Below are 19,824 nucleotides of genomic sequence, written 5' to 3'. Positions count from 1 at the left end.
ATTCCCAATTTTTTTTTTTTTTTATTCAATTTTCACCCCAAACATGGCACAGTGCTACTTTGAAGTAGGGGGCTACTATCGGGGACATACTTTGTGGGGGCATTATGAAGGGAGATGAGTAGCAAGATGTTTGTTCACATTACACTTAAATGTGTGCATCTCGGAAGGGAGTTCCAAAGACTTGCAGTTCTGAGGAAGAAACTATTGGAGTAAAAGACTTTCTTACACCTAGAGATATCTACTGTAAAGAGGTTGGACTTAGTTGCTTGTCGGGTTTGTCGGGGGTAGTGACGTCAAGGAGGCACAAGTGCTTGCAGTTCGTCAGAGCACTCACCATTAAAGTACTTGTAAAACAGGCAGAGGGATGCAACATTTCGTCGATGGGACAGAGGCTGAAGCCTAGATGACAGTTCAAGACCTATCAGGTTGGCGACTCTCTTTTGAACCCTGTCCAGGAGTGAGAGACAAGCAGCATATGCACCAGCCCAGATGTGACAACAATACTCAATACATGGGCGAATGGTGGCCTTATAGAGGTACAGGATACTTTCAGGAGTAAGTAATTTTCTAGCACGGTAGAGAGAGCCCATCTTTTCTGCAGCAGCCTTGGCAATGCTCTCAATGTATCTATTCCAGTTCATGTTCCCTGTAAACGTTAGGCTGAGTAGTTTAAAAGAAGTACTTTCAGGCAATGTGTTCTTGGCCATTGCTATTGGTGGTAGAGAAGATTTCTTGTCGTTATTGAAGGAAACAAGCTTAGTCTTGACAGCATTGAATGTGACCATCCATTTTTGTCCCCATTCCACTACAGATGTGAGGTCATCCTCTAGTGTTTCTGCCATTTACTTAGACATGTGTTCATTTGTTTTTCCCTCATGCCTGTTATAGAGAATGGTGTCATTGGCAAATATACCCATCTCTGAAGCAATTTTATTAGGGAGGTCATTTATGAATATCAGGAATAATAAAGGTCCAAGGATAGACCTCTGAGGTACTCCCGCATTTATATTATATTGTTTAGATGTACGACAGTCGAGGACAACTTAGATTTTTTTCTTACTTAAGAAGGATTTAATTACATTATGTATTCTTCAAGTGATACCATATGATCTAATTTTCCTTAGAAGACCATCGTGCCATACCTTGTCAAAGGCCTTAGATATATCAAGGGCTACCACTCTACCCTCCCCTGTTTTGTCCAGTGAACAGTATATACGTTCAGAGACTACAGTTAAGATATATGCTGTTGAACAGGCTTGCCTAAATCCATATTGTTTGTCGGTCAGGAGTTTAGCAGTTGTTAGGTGTTGGACTAGGGCTTGATTAATTAAGGACTCAAATATTTTGGCGAAAAGCAGGAGGAGGATAATGGCGTGACAATTTAGTGGGTCAGTTCTTTCATCAGAATTCTTGAAAACTGGAATCACAGAAGCGGTTTTCCAGCAGTCGGGAAAGCAAGATTCGTTAAGGAATTTATTGTAAAGTTAGGAGAGAACTGGAGCAACCTCAGTAGAATTGATTAGCCATTTTAGTACTGACCAGGCGCGATGTTGCTTAACTTCGGTGATCCAGCAGGAACCTGTGTGTCAACGTGATTATACCGTATATAATGATTATGTCGTCTAATGTATGTGTATTTGTGTATATATATATATGTGTGTGTGTATGTATATATATATATATATATATACGCACACACACACACACACACACACACACACACATATATATATAGTATTTTTTAAAATATAATTATCCACTGACATGTGTTTCGTCATCTACGACTCATCAGATTCAACCACTCTGATGAGTCGTAGATGACGAAACATGTGTCAGTGGATGATTATATTTTAAAAATATTATATATACCGCTTCCCATGTGGGAGTACCAAATTGGTTAAAGGGAAAATTATTCCCAACTCGCACTTAGGTAAAAATGCACTTTTGTAAATAATTGAATTCATTCAAAATGTATCTCAAAAACAAAAACAAATAACACACACACATATATATGCATATATATATATATATATATATATATATATATATATATATGTACATATATATATATACATATATATATATGTACATACATATATATGTGTGTGTGTGTGTGTGTGTGTATGTACATATATATATGTGTACATATATATATATATATGTACATATATGTACATACATATATATGTATGTATGTACATATATATATATGTGTACATGTATGTATATATACATATATGTACATACATATATATATATGTACATATATATATGTACATATATATGTGTACATATATGTACATACATATATATATGTGCACATATATATATATATATATATGTACATATATATATGTACATATATATATGTGTACATATATATATATATTTGCGAGCACTAAGAGCCTCTTCTCCTTTCACACTGCATTGTGCCCTGGAGAATTGTCTTCACTCGACCATTGGTTCTGGTCATATGCCCATACCATCGAAGTTTTTTTTTTGTATGACGATAGAAGTTCTTTAAAATGTTTCATATGCAAGATGGCAGTCAAACTCACTGCTTCGTTTATAATGTAATCCATGTATAACACATCAAGTACATATTAGTGCAGCAGGTTATCTCACTATTCGATAAGAATCTTTCATTAAGTGATACACAGTATGTGAGAGATTGTTTCAGCAATCTACCCACCTATGTAATTACATATTTTTGCGAGCCATTAGAATTATTATAAAAAAGTTTTTATATATACAAGAAAGACGCATATAATAGTTAATAATGTTTAAAAAGATTGTAAAGGTTTTTATGATGAATAAACAACATTACCATTATCGTTACTAGGGTAGAAAGTAAAAGATTAGTCAATAGGAATGATACATTATTTTAAATATAAAAATAATACATGGTATTTGGTAGAGTGTTCAAGAGAAAACAAAAATTACATCATAGTAGTGTCTACAGGATTTATAAAAAAAATGGTCACATTCCATCATGAAATAGAAGTAACTAAAATAACTGCAATTCAGTTTCTTCTTATCTCTACCAAAACAAAATAATTTTATGATATTACAGCATCAAAGCAACTAATACACAATATATATCGTTTTAAGACATAATATGTAGAAATTCCAATTTTTTACTACGATTACAGTAATTTATTTATTGTCAACTTTCAGCTTCAACAGAAACAACTGTGGCAACAAGTAAGTAGATTTCTTTGAAAATGGACACATGATATTTTTCATGTTGAAACATTTTGCACTGTTGAAAGAATGCACTAATGCATCCTGCTATTTCCTACATAGAACTGTGTCCACTTGCCAACGATATGAAGACAGATGAATATATTCCAAAAGAAAACATCGAAACCTCCAGCACAAAGAACGGACTTAAACCGGCTGACGTATTACCTGGTGGTAACGTGTGGACTTCCACAAAGACTGATAGCAAGCCACAAATCAACATCACACTCGGAGACAAAGCAATTCCTACAAAAAGTGTCAAGCTTATCAATACAGAAAACGTCCAAAAATTCACAGTGGTATTTGTCCTATCAGACAACACTAACATCACCAAGGTATTATTTTTTGTCATCTAGAAACCTTTTCGTATTTCAATAAACATTGCTTAGATTTGTGGCAATTTAAGTGTTTTTTCTCAATAAAATAAACTCATATTTCAGTTGTGCATTCCAATCATGTGTCAATTTGAGTTGATAAAGAAATATCTTTGTATATATATTCAGGTTATTTCTCATACAATCTCCATTCTACAATATTTTAATGAAGCGTATTTCTTTTCATTCTTACAGACTGTTAAAGCAGATGAAGAAGTTTCTATCGGCAATGGCAGGGTACATGTAGTTAGAGTTATCATTTCACTCACTAAAAAGGATCGACTTAAATCAGCAAAGACTCAAGTAGCTGTCAAAGCTTGTTTCGAAGCTAAGACCAGCGCAACTTCACCAACATCGCCAACATCGCCAACATCACAAACTTGGCCAACATTACCATCACCAACATCAGAAACATCACAAACCTGGTCAACATCACCAACATGGCCAACATCAGAAACATCACAAACCTGGTCAACATCACCAACATCAGAAACATCACAAACCTGGTCAAAATCACAAACATCAGAAACATCACAAACCTGGTCAACATCACCAACATGGTCAACATCTCCAACATCAGAAACATCACAAACCTGGTCAACATCACCAACATGGTCAACATCACCAACATGGCCAACATCACCAACATCAGAAACATCACAAACCTGGTCAACATCACCAACATGGTCAACATCAGAAACATCACAAACCTGGTCAACATCACCAACATCAGAAACATCACAAACTTGGTCAACATCACCAACATGGTCAACATCACCAACATCAGAAACATCACAAACCTGGTCAACATCACCAACATGGCCAACATCACCAACATCACCAACATCACCGCTTCCTACAACTTCTTTCACGGAGTCTTCACCAGGTATCTATTTCCATTGTCAATCAAATCATCCAATGCTTTCTACTCACATATACTTCTTATTTTTGACCGTCTCCAAATTATATTTTTCCACATGATATATTCATTTCAAACACCTGCTTTTGTCACAGCATTTAAATTCGCATGTAATTTTGCTATTAAATATTAATAAATAATGAGTCTGTTATGATATTGTGTTCTTCTGAATGACAATGTAAGGATGTGTCGAAGTCATATCTGGGTTGTACTTTTACAGATTGTATTGAGTATTATTTAAAATATTCTCTGTGCTACTAGATCAGGCTGTCTGAACATATTTGCTTCCTTAGATAAAATGCACCTAACATCGGTGCTTTTTGTCTTTCTACTTCTTTTTGCAAAAATAATTATGTTCTTCAAAAACAAAAACATAACCCACGTTTTCCCACTTTTCCTACTTGCCGTTTCCCATTTCTCTTTCTATCCCCCACTTTCTGACTGGTTTCCTAACTTAAAATGTACCAAATATTAATGTTGGAAACCAATTTCTCGCTCCCATTGAACAACTCATTCATGTTCTGCATTGCCGAACTTCCCATTTTGGTATCCTCAAATAAAATCAGTTTTAAGTTAGACCAAGGCAGATATTTTGAATAACTTTCATGAAGATTCCTTAAAGGACGTAGACGCTAAGCTGTACATCAACAAACAAATATGACAGAAAATAAAACCAGCTTGGAAGACGTAACAATTTACGCTATCTGCTTTTTAAAAGAAGCCGCCAAGTGTTTTTCATACTCAACAGCACTTATTCAATGAAAAAATAAAACTATTAATGTACATATCTTTACGATGATATCTGAGTAAAGTTCAATTTCTCCTTTAATTTCCTACGATAAATTAGTTAAATTATTCTTTCAACCTTCAGCTTCAACAAGTAAGTAGATTTCTTAATTGAGTATCTTTGAAAATAGACACATAATATTTTTCATGTTGAAACATTTTGAACTGTTGACAGAATGCACTAATGCATCCTGATATTTCCTACATAGAACTGTGTCCACTTGCCAACGATATGAAGACAGATGAATATATTCCAAAAGAAAACATCGAAACCTCCAGCACAAAGAACGGACTTAAACCGGCCGACGTATTACCTGGTGGTAACGTGTGGACTTCCACAAAGACTGATAGCAAGCCACAAATCAACATCACACTCGGAGACAAAGCAATTCCTACAAAAAGTGTCAAGCTTATCAATACAGAAAACGTCCAAAAATTCACAGTGGTATTTGTCCTATCAGACAACACTAACATCACCAAGGTATTATTTTTTGTCATCTAGAAACCTTTTCGTATTTCAACAAACATTTCTTAGATTTCTGGCAAATTAAGTTTTTTGTCTCAAGTAAAATAAACTTATATTTCAGTTGTGCATTCCAATTATGTGTCAATTTGAGTTGATAAAGAAATATCTTTGTATATATATTCAGGTTATTTCTCCCACAATCTACTTTCTATAATATTTTAATGAAACGTATTTCTTTTCATTCTTACAGACTGCTAAAGCAGATGAAGAAGTTTCTATCGGCAATGGCAGGGAACATGTAGTTAGAGTTATCATTTCACTCACTAAAAAGGATCGATTTAACTCAGCAAAGACTCAAGTAGCTGTCAAAGCTTGTTTCGAAGCTAAGACTAGTGCAACTTCACCAACATCACCAACATGGCCAACCTGGTCAACATCACCAACATCACAAACATGGTCAACATCACCAACATCACAAACATGGTCAACATCACCAACATGGTCAACATCACCAACATGGCCAACATCATCAACATCAGAAACATCACAAACCTGGTCAACATCACCAACATGGCCAACATCACCAACATCAGAAACATCACAAACCTGGTCAACATCACCAACATGGTCAACATCACCAACATCACAAACATCGCAAACCTGGTCAACATCACCAACATGGTCAACATCACCAACATGGCCAACATCATCAACATCAGAAACATCACAAACCTGGTCAACATCACAAACATGGCCAACATCACCAACATCAGAAACATCACAAACCTGGTCAACATCACCAACATGGTCAACATCACCAACATGGCCAACATCACCAACATCAGAAACATCACAAACCTGGTCAACATCACCAACATTGTCAACATCACCAACATCAGAAACATCGCAAACCTGGTCAACATCACCAACATGGTCAACATCACCAACATGGCCAACATCACCAACATCACCAACATCACCGCTTCCTACAACTTCTTTCACGGAGTCTACAAGTTATACTTCACCAGGTATCTATTTCCATTGTCAATCAAATCATCCATTGCTTTCTACTCACATATACTTCTTATTTTTGACCGTCTCCAAATTATATTTTTCCACATGATATATTCAGTTCAAACACCTGCCTTTGTCACAGCGTTTAAAGTCGCATGTAGTTTTGCTATTAAACATTAATAAATAATGAGTCTGTTATGATATTGTGTTCTTCTGAATGACAATGTAAGGATGTGTCGAAGTCATATCTGGGTTGTACTTTTACAGATTGTATTGAGTATTATTTAAAATATTCCCTGTGCTACCAGATCAGGCTGTCTGAACATATTTGCTTCCTTATATAAAATGCACCTAACATCGGTGCTTTTTGTCTTTCTACTTCTTTTTGCAAAAATAATTATGTTCTTCAAAAACAAAAACATAACCCACGTTTTCCCACTTTTCCTACTTGCCATTTCCCATTTCTCTTTCTATCCCCCACTTTCTGACTGGTTTCCTTACTTAAAATGTACCAAATATTAATGTTGGAAACCAATTTCTCTCTCCCATTGAACAACTCATTCATGTTCTGCATTGCCGAACTTCACATTTTGGTATCCTCAAATTAAATCAGTTTTAAGTTAGACCAAGGCAGATATTTTGAATAACTTTCATGAAGATTCCTTAAAGGACGTAGACGCTAAGCTGTACATCAACAAACAAATATGACAGAAAATAAAACCAGCTTGGAAGACGTAACAATTTACGCTATCTGCTTTTTAAAAGAAGCCGCCAAGTGTTTTTCATACTCAACAGCACTTATTCAATGAAAAAATAAAACTATTAATGTACATATCTTTACGATGATATCTGAGTAAAGTTCAATTTCTCCTTTAATTTCCTACAATAAATTAGTTAAATTATTCTTTCAGCTTTCAGCTTCAACAAGTAAGTAGATTTCTTAATTGAGTATCTTTGAAAATAGACACATGATATTTTTCATGTTGAAACATTTTGCACTGTTGAAAGAATGCACTAATGCATCATGCTATTTCCTACATAGAACTGTGTCCACTTGCCAACGATATGAAGACAGATGAATATATTCCAAAAGAAAACATCGAAACCTCCAGCACAAAGAACGGACTTAAACCGGCCGACGTATTACCTGGTGGTAACGTGTGGACTTCCACAAAGACTGATAGCAAGCCACAAATCAACATCACACTCGGAGACAAAGCAATTCCTACAAAAAGTGTCAAGCTTATCAATACAGAAAACGTCCAAAAATTCACAGTGGTATTTGTCCTATCAGACAACACTAACATCACCAAGGTATTATTTTTTGTCATCTAGAAACCTTTTCGTATTTCAATAAACATTTCTTAGATTTCTGGCAATTTAAGTTATTTTTTCTCAAGTAAAATAAACTTATATTTCAGTTGTGCATTCCAATCATGTGTCAATTTGAGTTGATAAAGAAATATCTTTGTATATATATTCGGGTTATTTCTCATACAATCTACTTTCTACAATATTTTAATGAAACATATTTCTTTTCATTCTTACAGACTGCTAAAGCAGATGAAGAAGTTTCTATCGGCAATGGCAGGGAACATGTAGTTAGAGTTATCATTTCACTCACTAAAAAGGATCGATTTAAATCAGCAAAGACTCAAGTAGCTGTCAAAGCTTGTTTCGAAGCTAAGACCAGTGCAACTTCACCAACATCGCCAACATGGCCAACCTGGTCAACATCACCAACATCACAAACATGGTCAACATCACCAACATCACAAACCTGGTCAACATCACAAACATGGTCAACATCACCAACATGGCCAACATCATCAACATCAGAAACATCACAAACCTGGTCAACATCACCAACATGGTCAACATCACCAACATCAGAAACATCGCAAACCTGGTCAACATCACCAACATGGTCAACATCACCAACATCGCCAACATCACCAACATCACCGCTTCCTACAACTTCTTTCACGGAGTCTACAAGTTATACTTCACCAGGTATCTATTTCCATTGTCAATCAAATCATCAAATGCTTTCTACTCCCATATACTTCTTATTTTTGACCGTCTCCAAATTATATATTTCCACATGATATATTCAGTTCAAACACCTGCTTTTGTCACAGCGTTTAAATTCGCATGTAATTTTTCTATTAAACTTTAATAAATAATGAGTCTGTTATGATATTGTGTTCTTCTGAATGACAATGTAAGGATGTGTCGAAGTCATATCTGGGTTGTACTTTTACAGATTGTATTGAGTATTATTTAAAATATTCCCTGTGCTACCAGATCAGGCTCTCTGAACATATTTGCTTCCTTATATAAAATGCACCTAACATCGATGCTTTTTGTCTTTCTACTTCTTTTTGCAAAAATAATTATGTTCTTCAAAAACAAAAACATAACACACGTTTTCCCACTTTTCCTACTTGCCATTTCCCATTTCTCTTTCTATCCCCCACTTTCTGACTGGTTTCCTTACTTAAAATGTACCAAATATTAATGTTGGAAACCAATTTCTCTCTCCCATTGAACAACTCATTCATGTTCTGCATTGCCGAACTTCACATTTTGGTATCCTCAAATTAAATCAGTTTTAAGTTAGACCAAGGCAGATATTTTGAATAACTTTCATGAAGATTCCTTAAAGGACGTAGACGCTAAGCTGTACATCAACAAACAAATATGACAGAAAATAAAACCAGCTTGGAAGACGTAACAATTTACGCTATCTGCTTTTTAAAAGAAGCCGCCAAGTGTTTTTCATACTCAACAGCACTTATTCAATGAAAAAATAAAACTATTAATGTACATATCTTTACGATGATATCTGAGTAAAGTTCAATTTCTCCTTTAATTTCCTACAATAAATTAGTTAAATTATTCTTTCAGCTTTCAGCTTCAACAAGTAAGTAGATTTCTTAATTGAGTATCTTTGAAAACAGACACATGATATTTTTCATGTTGAAACATTTTGCACTGTTGAAAGAATGCACTAATGCATCCTGCTATTTCCTACATAGAACTGTGTCCACTTGCCAACGATATGAAGACAGATGAATATATTCCAAAAGAAAACATCGAAACCTCCAGCACAAAGAACGGACTTAAACCGGCCGACGTATTACCTGGTGGTAACGTGTGGACTTCCACAAAGACTGATAGCAAGCCACAAATCAACATCACACTCGGAGACAAAGCAATTCCTACAAAAAGTGTCAAGCTTATCAATACAGAAAACGTCCAAAAATTCACAGTGGTATTTGTCCTATCAGACAACACTAACATCACCAAGGTATTATTTTTTGTCATCTAGAAACCTTTTCGTATTTCAACAAACATTTCTTAGATTTCTGGCAAATTAAGTTTTTTGTCTCAAGTAAAATAAACTTATATTTCAGTTGTGCATTCCAATTATGTGTCAATTTGAGTTGATAAAGAAATATCTTTGTATATATATTCGGGTTATTTCTCCTACAATCTACTTTCTATAATATTTTAATGAAACGTATTTCTTTTCATTCTTACAGACTGCTAAAGCAGATGAAGAAGTTTCTATCGGCAATGGCAGGGAACATGTAGTTAGAGTTATCATTTCACTCACTAAAAAGGATCGATTTAACTCAGCAAAGACTCAAGTAGCTGTCAAAGCTTGTTTCGAAGCTAAGACTAGTGCAACTTCACCAACATCACCAACATGGCCAACCTGGTCAACATCACCAACATCACCAACATGGTCAACATCACCAACATCACAAACATGGTCAACATCACCAACATCACAAACCTGGTCAACATCACCAACATGGTCAACATCACCAACATGGTCAACATCACCAACATGGCCAACATCATCAACATCAGAAACATCACAAACCTGGTCAACATCACCAACATGGCCAACATCACCAACATCAGAAACATCACAAACCTGGTCAACATCACCAACATGGTCAACATCACCAACATGGCCAACATCAGAAACATCACAAACCTGGTCAACATCACCAACTTGGTCAACATCACCAACATCAGAAACATCGCAAACCTGGTCAACATCACCAACATGGTCAACATCACCAACATGGCCAACATCACCAACATCAGAAACATCACAAACCTGGTCAACATCACCAACATTGTCAACATCACCAACATCAGAAACATCGCAAACCTGGTCAACATCACCAACATGGTCAACATCACCAACATGGCCAACATCACCAACATCACCAACATCACCGCTTCCTACAACTTCTTTCACGGAGTCTACAAGTTATACTTCACCAGGTATCTATTTCCATTGTCAATCAAATCATCCATTGCTTTCTACTCACATATACTTCTTATTTTTGACCGTCTCCAAATTATATTTTTCCACATGATATATTCAGTTCAAACACGTCCCTTTGTCACAGCGTTTAAATTCGCATGTAATTTTGCTATTAAACATTCATAAATAATGAGTCTGTTATGATATTGTGTTCTTCTGAATGACAATGTAAGGATGTGTCGAAGTCATATCTGGGTTGTACTTTTACAGATTGTATTGAGTATTATTTAAAATATTCCCTGTGCTACCAGATCAGGCTGTCTGAACATATTTGCTTCCTTATATAAAATGCACCTAACATCGGTGCTTTTTGTCTTTCTACTTCTTTTTGCAAAAATAATTATGTTCTTCAAAAACAAAAACATAACCCACGTTTTCCCACTTTTCCTACTTGCCATTTCCCATTTCTCTTTCTATCCCCCACTTTCTGACTGGTTTCCTTACTTAAAATGTACCAAATATTAATGTTGGAAACCAATTTCTCTCTCCCATTGAACAACTCATTCATGTTCTGAATTGCCGAACTTCACATTTTGGTATCCTCAAATTAAATCAGTTTTAAGTTAGACCAAGGCAGATATTTTGAATAACTTTCAAGAAGATTCCTTAGAGGACGTAGACGCTAAGCTGTACATCAACAAACAAATATGACAGAAAATAAAACCAGCTTGGAAGACGTAACAATTTACGCTATCTGCTTTTTAAAAGAAGCCGCCAAATGTTTTTCATACTCAACAGCACTTATTCAATGAAAAAATAAAACTATTAATGTACATATCTTTACGATGATATCTGAGTAAAGTTCAATTTCTCCTTTAATTTCCTACAATAAATTAGTTAAATTATTCTTTCAGCTTTCAGCTTCAACAAGTAAGTAGATTTCTTAATTGAGTATCTTTGAAAACAGACACATGATATTTTTCATGTTGAAACATTTTGCACTGTTGAAAGAATGCACTAATGCATCCTGCTATTTCCTACATAGAACTGTGTCCACTTGCCAACGATATGAAGACAGATGAATATATTCCAAAAGAAAACATCGAAACCTCCAGCACAAAGAACGGACTTAAACCGGCCGACGTATTACCTGGTGGTAACGTGTGGACTTCCACAAAGACTGATAGCAAGCCACAAATCAACATCACACTCGGAGACAAAGCAATTCCTACAAAAAGTGTCAAGCTTATCAATACAGAAAACGTCCAAAAATTCACAGTGGTATTTGTCCTATCAGACAACACTAACATCACCAAGGTATTATTTTTTTGTCATCTAGAAACCTTTTCGTATTTCAATAAACATTTCTTAGATTTCTGGCAATTTAAGTTATTTTTTCTCAAGTAAAATAAACTTATATTTCAGTTGTGCATTCCAATCATGTGTCAATTTGAGTTGATAAAGAAATATCTTTGTATATATATTCGGGTTATTTCTCATACAATCTACTTTCTACAATATTTTAATGAAACGTATTTCTTTTCATTCTTACAGACTGCTAAAGCAGATGAAGAAGTTTCTATCGGCAATGGCAGGGAACATGTAGTTAGAGTTATCATTTCACTCACTAAAAAGGATCGATTTAAATCAGCAAAGACTCAAGTAGCTGTCAAAGCTTGTTTCGAAGCTAAGACCAGTGCAACTTCACCAACATCGCCAACATGGCCAACCTGGTCAACATCACCAACATCACAAACATGGTCAACATCACCAACATCACAAACCTGGTCAACATCACCAACATGGTCAACATCACCAACATGGCCAACATCATCAACATCAGAAACATCACAAACCTGGTCAACATCACCAACATGGCCAACATCACCAACATCAGAAACATCACAAACCTGGTCAACATCACCAACATGGTCAACATCACCAACATCAGAAACATCGCAAACCTGGTCAACATCACCAACATGGTCAACATCACCAACATCGCCAACATCACCAACATCACCGCTTCCTACAACTTCTTTCACGGAGTCTACAAGTTATACTTCACCAGGTATCTATTTCCATTGTCAATCAAATCATCAAATGCTTTCTACTCCCATATACTTCTTATTTTTGACCGTCTCCAAATTATATTTTTCCACATGATATATTCAGTTCAAACACCTGCTTTTGTCACAGCGTTTAAATTCGCATGTAATTTTGCTAATAAACATTCATAAATAATGAGTCTGTTATGATATTGTGTTCTTCTGAATGACAATGTAAGGATGTGTCGAAGTCATATCTGGGTTGTACTTTTACAGATTGTATTGAGTATTATTTAAAATATTCCCTGTGCTACCAGATCAGGCTCTCTGAACATATTTGCTTCCTTATATAAAATGCACCTAACATCGGTGCTTTTTGTCTATCTACTTCTTTTTGCAAAAATAATTATGTTCTTCAAAAACAAAAACATAACCCACGTTTTCCCACTTTTCCTACTTGCCATTTCCCATTTCTCTTTCTATCCCCCACTTTCTGACTGGTTTCCTTACTTAAAATGTACCAAATATTAATGTTGGAAACCAATTTCTCTCTCCCATTGAACAACTCATTCATGTTCTGCATTGCCGAACTTCACATTTTGGTATCCTCAAATTAAATCAGTTTTAAGTTAGACCAAGGCAGATATTTTGAATAACTTTCATGAAGATTCCTTAAAGGACGTAGACGCTAAGCTGTACATCAACAAACAAATATGACAGAAAATAAAACCAGCTTGGAAGACGTAACAATTTACGCTATCTGCTTTTTAGAAGAAGCCGCCAAGTGTTTTTCATACTCAACAGCACTTATTCAATGAAAAAATAAAACTATTAATGTACATATCTTTACGATGATATCTGAGTAAAGTTCAATTTCTCCTTTAATTTCCTACAATAAATTAGTTAAATTATTCTTTCAGCTTTCAGCTTCAACAAGTAAGTAGATTTCTTAATTGAGTATCTTTGAAAACAGACACATGATATTTTTCATGTTGAAACATTTTGCACTGTTGAAAGAATGCACTAATGCATCCTGCTATTTCCTACATAGAACTGTGTCCACTTGCCAACGATATGAAGACAGATGAATATATTCCAAAAGAAAACATCGAAACCTCCAGCACAAAGAACGGACTTAAACCGGCCGACGTATTACCTGGTGGTAACGTGTGGACTTCCACAAAGACTGATAGCAAGCCACAAATCAACATCACACTCGGAGACAAAGCAATTCCTACAAAAAGTGTCAAGCTTATCAATACAGAAAACGTCCAAAAATTCACAGTGGTATTTGTCCTATCAGACAACACTAACATCACCAAGGTATTATTTTTTGTCATCTAGAAACCTTTTCGTATTTCAACACACATTTCTTAGATTTCTGGCAATTTAAGTTATTTTTTCTCAAGTAAAATAAACTTATATTTCAGTTGTGCATTCCAATCATGTGTCAATTTGAGTTGATAAAGAAATATCTTTGTATATATATTCGGGTTATTTCTCATACAATCTACTTTCTACAATATTTTAATGAAACGTATTTCTTTTCATTCTTACAGACTGCTAAAGCAGATGAAGAAGTTTCTATCGGCAATGGCAGGGAACATGTAGTTAGAATTATCATTTCACTCACTAAAAAGGATCGATTTAAATCAGCAAAGACTCAAGTAGCTGTCAAAGCTTGTTTCGAAGCTAAGACCAGTGCAACTTCACCAACATCACCAACATCACAAACCTGGTCAACATCACAAACATGGTCAACATCACCAACATGGCCAACATCATCAACATCAGAAACATCACAAACCTGGTCAACATCACCAACATGGCCAACATCACCAACATCAGAAACATCACAAACCTGGTCAACATCACCAACATGGTCAACATCACCAACATCAGAAACATCGCAAACCTGGTCAACATCACCAACATGGTCAACATCAGCAACATCGCCAACATCACCAACATCACCAACATCACCGCTTCCTACAACTTCTTTCACGGAGTCTACAAGTTATACTTCACCAGGTATCTATTTCCATTGTCAATCAAATCATCAAATGCTTTCTACTCCCATATACTTCTTATTTTTGACCGTCTCCAAATTATATTTTTCCACATGATATATTCAGTTCAAACACCTGCTTTTGTCACAGCGTTTAAATTCGCATGTAATTTTGCTAATAAACATTCATAAATAATGAGTCTGTTATGATATTGTGTTCTTCTGAATGACAATGTAAGGATGTGTCGAAGTCATATCTGGGTTGTACTTTTACAGATTGTATTGAGTATTATTTAAAATATTCCCTGTGCTACCAGATCAGGCTCTCTGAACATATTTGCTTCCTTATATAAAATGCACCTAACATCGGTGCTTTTTGTCTATCTACTTCTTTTTGCAAAAATAATTATGGTCTTCAAAAACAAAAACATAACCCACGTTTTCCCACTTTTCCTACTTGCCATTTCCCATTTCTCTTTCTATCCCCCACTTTCTGACTGGTTTCCTTACTTAAAATGTACCAAATATTAATGTTGGAAACCAATTTCTCGCTCCCATTGAACAACTCATTCATGTTCTGCATTGCCGAACTTCACATTTTGGTATCCTCAAATTAAATCAGTTTTAAGTTAGACCAAGGCAGATATTTTGAATAACTTTCATGAAGATTCCTTAAAGGACGTAGACGCTAAGCTGTACATCAACAAACAAATATGACAGAAAATAAAACCAGCTTGGAAGACGTAACAATTTACGCTATCTGCTTTTTAAAAGAAGCCGCCAAGTGTTTTTCATACTCAACAGCACTTATTCAATGAAAAAATAAAACTATTAATGTACATATCTTTACGATGATATCTGAGTAAAGTTCAATTTCTCCTTTAATTTCCTACAATAAATTAGTTAAATTATTCTTTCAGCTTTCAGCTTCAACAAGTAAGTAGATTTCTTAATTGAGTATCTTTGAAAACAGACACATGATATTTTTCATGTTGAAACATTTTGCACTGTTGAAAGAATGCACTAATGCATCCTGCTATTTCCTACATAGAACTGTGTCCACTTGCCAACGATATGAAGACAGATGAATATATTCCAAAAGAAAACATCGAAACCTCCAGCACAAAGAACGGACTTAAACCGGCCGACGTATTACCTGGTGGTAACGTGTGGACTTCCACAAAGACTGATAGCAAGCCACAAATCAACATCACACTCGGAGACAAAGCAATTCCTACAAAAAGTGTCAAGCTTATCAATACAGAAAACGTCCAAAAATTCACAGTGGTATTTGTCCTATCAGACAACACTAACATCACCAAGGTATTATTTTTTGTCATCTAGAAACCTTTTCGTATTTCAACAAACATTTCTTAGATTTCTGGCAATTTAAGTTTTTTTTTCTCAAGTAAAATAAACTTATATTTCAGTTGTGCATTCCAATCATGTGTCAATTTGAGTTGATAAAGAAATATCTTTGTATATATATTCGGGTTATTTCTCATACAATCTACTTTCTACAATATTTTAATGAAACGTATTTCTTTTCATTCTTACAGACTGCTAAAGCAGATGAAGAAGTTTCTATCGGCAATGGCAGGGAACATGTAGTTAGAGTTATCATTTCACTCACTAAAAAGGATCGATTTAAATCAGCAAAGACTCAAGTAGCTGTCAAAGCTTGTTTCGAAGCTAAGACCAGTGCAACTTCACCAACATCGCCAACATCGCCAACCTGGTCAACATCACCAACATCACAAACATGGTCAACATCACCAACATCACAAACCTGGTCAACATCACCAACATGGTCAACATCACCAACATGGCCAACATCATCAACATCAGAAACATCACAAACCTGGTCAACATCACCAACATGGCCAACATCACCAACATCAGAAACATCACAAACCTGGTCAACATCACCAACATGGTCAACATCACCAACATCAGAAACATCGCAAACCTGGTCAACATCACCAACATGGTCAACATCACCAACATCGCCAACATCGCCAACATCACCAACATCACCGCTTCCTACAACTTCTTTCACGGAGTCTACAAGTTATACTTCACCAGGTATCTATTTCCATTGTCAATCAAATCATCAAATGCTTTCTACTCCCATATACTTCTTATTTTTGACCGTCTCCAAATTATATTTTTCCACATGATATATTCATTTCAAACACCTGCTTTTGTCACAGCGTTTAAATTCGCATGTAATTTTGCTATTAAACATTAATAAATAATGAGTCTGGTATGATATTGTGTTCTTCTGAATGACAATGTAAGGATGTGTCGAAGTCATATCTGGGTTGTACTTTTACAGATTGTATTGAGTATTATTTAAAATATTCCCTGTGCTACCAGATCAGGCTGTCTGAACATATTTGCTTCCTTATATAAAATGCACCTAACATCGGTGCTTTTTGTCTTTCTACTTCTTTTTGCAAAAATAATTATGTTCTTCAAAAACAAAAACATAACCCACGTTTTCCCACTTTTCCTACTTGCCATTTCCCATTTCTCTTTCTATCCCCCACTTTCTGACTTGTTTCCTTACTTAAAATGTACCAAATATTAATGTTGGAAACCAATTTCTCTCTCCCATTGAACAACTCATTCATGTTCTGCATTGCCGAACTTCACATTTTGGTATCCTCAAATTAAATCAGTTTTAAGTTAGACCAAGGCAGATATTTTGAATAACTTTCATGAAGATTCCTTAAAGGACGTAGACGCTAAGCTGTACATCAACAAACAAATATGACAGAAAATAAAACCAGCTTGGAAGACGTAACAATTTACCCTATCTGCTTTTTAAAAGAAGCCGCCAAGTGTTTTTCATACTCAACAGCACTTATTCAATGAAAAAATAAAACTATTAATGTACATATCTTTACGATGATATCTGAGTAAAGTTCAATTTCTCCTTTAATTTCCTACAATAAATTAGTTAAATTATTCTTTCAGCTTTCAGCTTCAACAAGTAAGTAGATTTCTTAATTGAGTATCTTTGAAAACAGACACATGATATTTTTCATGTTGAAACATTTTGCACTGTTGAAAGAATGCACTAATGCATCCTGCTATTTCCTACATAGAACTGTGTCCACTTGCCAACGATATGAAGACAGATGAATATATTCCAAAAGAAAACATCGAAACCTCCAGCACAAAGAACGGACTTAAACCGGCCGACGTATTACCTGGTGGTAACGTGTGGACTTCCACAAAGACTGATAGCAAGCCACAAATCAACATCACACTCGGAGACAAAGCAATTCCTACAAAAAGTGTCAAGCTTATCAATACAGAAAACGTCCAAAAATTCACAGTGGTATTTGTCCTATCAGACAACACTAACATCACAAAGGTATTACTTTTTGTCATCTAGAAACCTTTTCGTATTTCAACAAACATTTCTTAGATTTCTGGCAATTTAAGTTTTTTTTTCTCAAGTAAAATAAACTTATATTTCAGTTGTGCATTCCAATCATGTGTCAATTTGAGTTGATAAAGAAATATCTTTGTATATATATTCGGGTTATTTCTCATACAATCTACTTTCTACAATATTTTAATGAAACGTATTTCTTTTCATTCTTACAGACTGCTAAAGCAGATGAAGAAGTTTCTATCGGCAATGGCAGGGAACATGTAGTTAGAGTTATCATTTCACTCACTAAAAAGGATCGATTTAAATCAGCAAAGACTCAAGTAGCTGTCAAAGCTTGTTTCGAAGCAAAGACCAGTGCAACTTCACCAACATCGCCAACATCGCCAACCTGGTCAACATCACCAACATCACAAACATGGTCAACATCACCAACATCACAAACCTGGTCAACATCACCAACATGGTCAACATCACCAACATGGCCAACATCATCAACATCAGAAACATCACAAACCTGGTCAACATCACCAACATGGCCAACATCACCAACATCAGAAACATCACAAACCTGGTCAACATCACCAACATGGTCAACATCACCAACATCAGAAACATCGCAAACCTGGTCAACATCACCAACATGGTCAACATCACCAACATCGCCAACATCGCCAACATCACCAACATCACCGCTTCCTACAACTTCTTTCACGGAGTCTACAAGTTATACTTCACCAGGTATCTATTTCCATTGTCAATCAAATCATCAAATGCTTTCTACTCCCATATACTTCTTATTTTTGACCGTCTCCAAATTATATTTTTCCACATGATATATTCATTTCAAACACCTGCTTTTGTCACAGCGTTTAAATTCGCATGTAATTTTGCTATTAAACATTAATAAATAATGAGTCTGGTATGATATTGTGTTCTTCTGAATGACAATGTAAGGATGTGTCGAAGTCATATCTGGGTTGTACTTTTACAGATTGTATTGAGTATTATTTAAAATATTCCCTGTGCTACCAGATCAGGCTGTCTGAACATATTTGCTTCCTTATATAAAATGCACCTAACATCGGTGCTTTTTGTCTTTCTACTTCTTTTTGCAAAAATAATTATGTTCTTCAAAAACAAAAACATAACCCACGTTTTCCCACTTTTCCTACTTGCCATTTCCCATTTCTCTTTCTATCCCCCACTTTCTGACTTGTTTCCTTACTTAAAATGTACCAAATATTAATGTTGGAAACCAATTTCTCT

General features: G+C 35.3%; 1 protein-coding gene across 1 annotated transcript in view; it reads left to right on the top strand.

Moving 5' to 3' along the window:
* LOC145263032 (uncharacterized) overlaps positions 1-19,824 on the top strand; it is a 376,016-nt gene that overhangs the window by 224,037 nt on the left and 132,155 nt on the right. Inside the window, exons 39-55 of the mRNA XM_080119864.1 lie at positions 3,178-3,204; positions 3,307-3,578; positions 3,813-4,503; positions 5,532-5,803; positions 6,039-6,816; positions 7,845-8,116; positions 8,353-8,815; positions 9,844-10,115; positions 10,351-11,110; positions 12,139-12,410; positions 12,648-13,164; positions 14,193-14,464; positions 14,701-15,172; positions 16,201-16,472; positions 16,709-17,234; positions 18,263-18,534; positions 18,771-19,296. Of these exons, the coding sequence (XP_079975990.1) occupies positions 3,178-3,204; positions 3,307-3,578; positions 3,813-4,503; positions 5,532-5,803; positions 6,039-6,816; positions 7,845-8,116; positions 8,353-8,815; positions 9,844-10,115; positions 10,351-11,110; positions 12,139-12,410; positions 12,648-13,164; positions 14,193-14,464; positions 14,701-15,172; positions 16,201-16,472; positions 16,709-17,234; positions 18,263-18,534; positions 18,771-19,296 (6,936 nt within the window). The remainder of the gene's footprint in view (positions 1-3,177; positions 3,205-3,306; positions 3,579-3,812; positions 4,504-5,531; positions 5,804-6,038; positions 6,817-7,844; positions 8,117-8,352; positions 8,816-9,843; positions 10,116-10,350; positions 11,111-12,138; positions 12,411-12,647; positions 13,165-14,192; positions 14,465-14,700; positions 15,173-16,200; positions 16,473-16,708; positions 17,235-18,262; positions 18,535-18,770; positions 19,297-19,824) is intronic.

This window comes from Euprymna scolopes, chromosome 38 (assembly GCF_053919585.1).
Source record: "Euprymna scolopes isolate OS-2025 chromosome 38, ASM5391958v1, whole genome shotgun sequence".
NCBI classification, from domain to species: domain Eukaryota; kingdom Metazoa; phylum Mollusca; class Cephalopoda; order Sepiida; family Sepiolidae; genus Euprymna; species Euprymna scolopes.
Note: the sequence above shows the minus strand (reverse complement) of the source record. Positions and strands in the feature narration are given on the sequence as shown.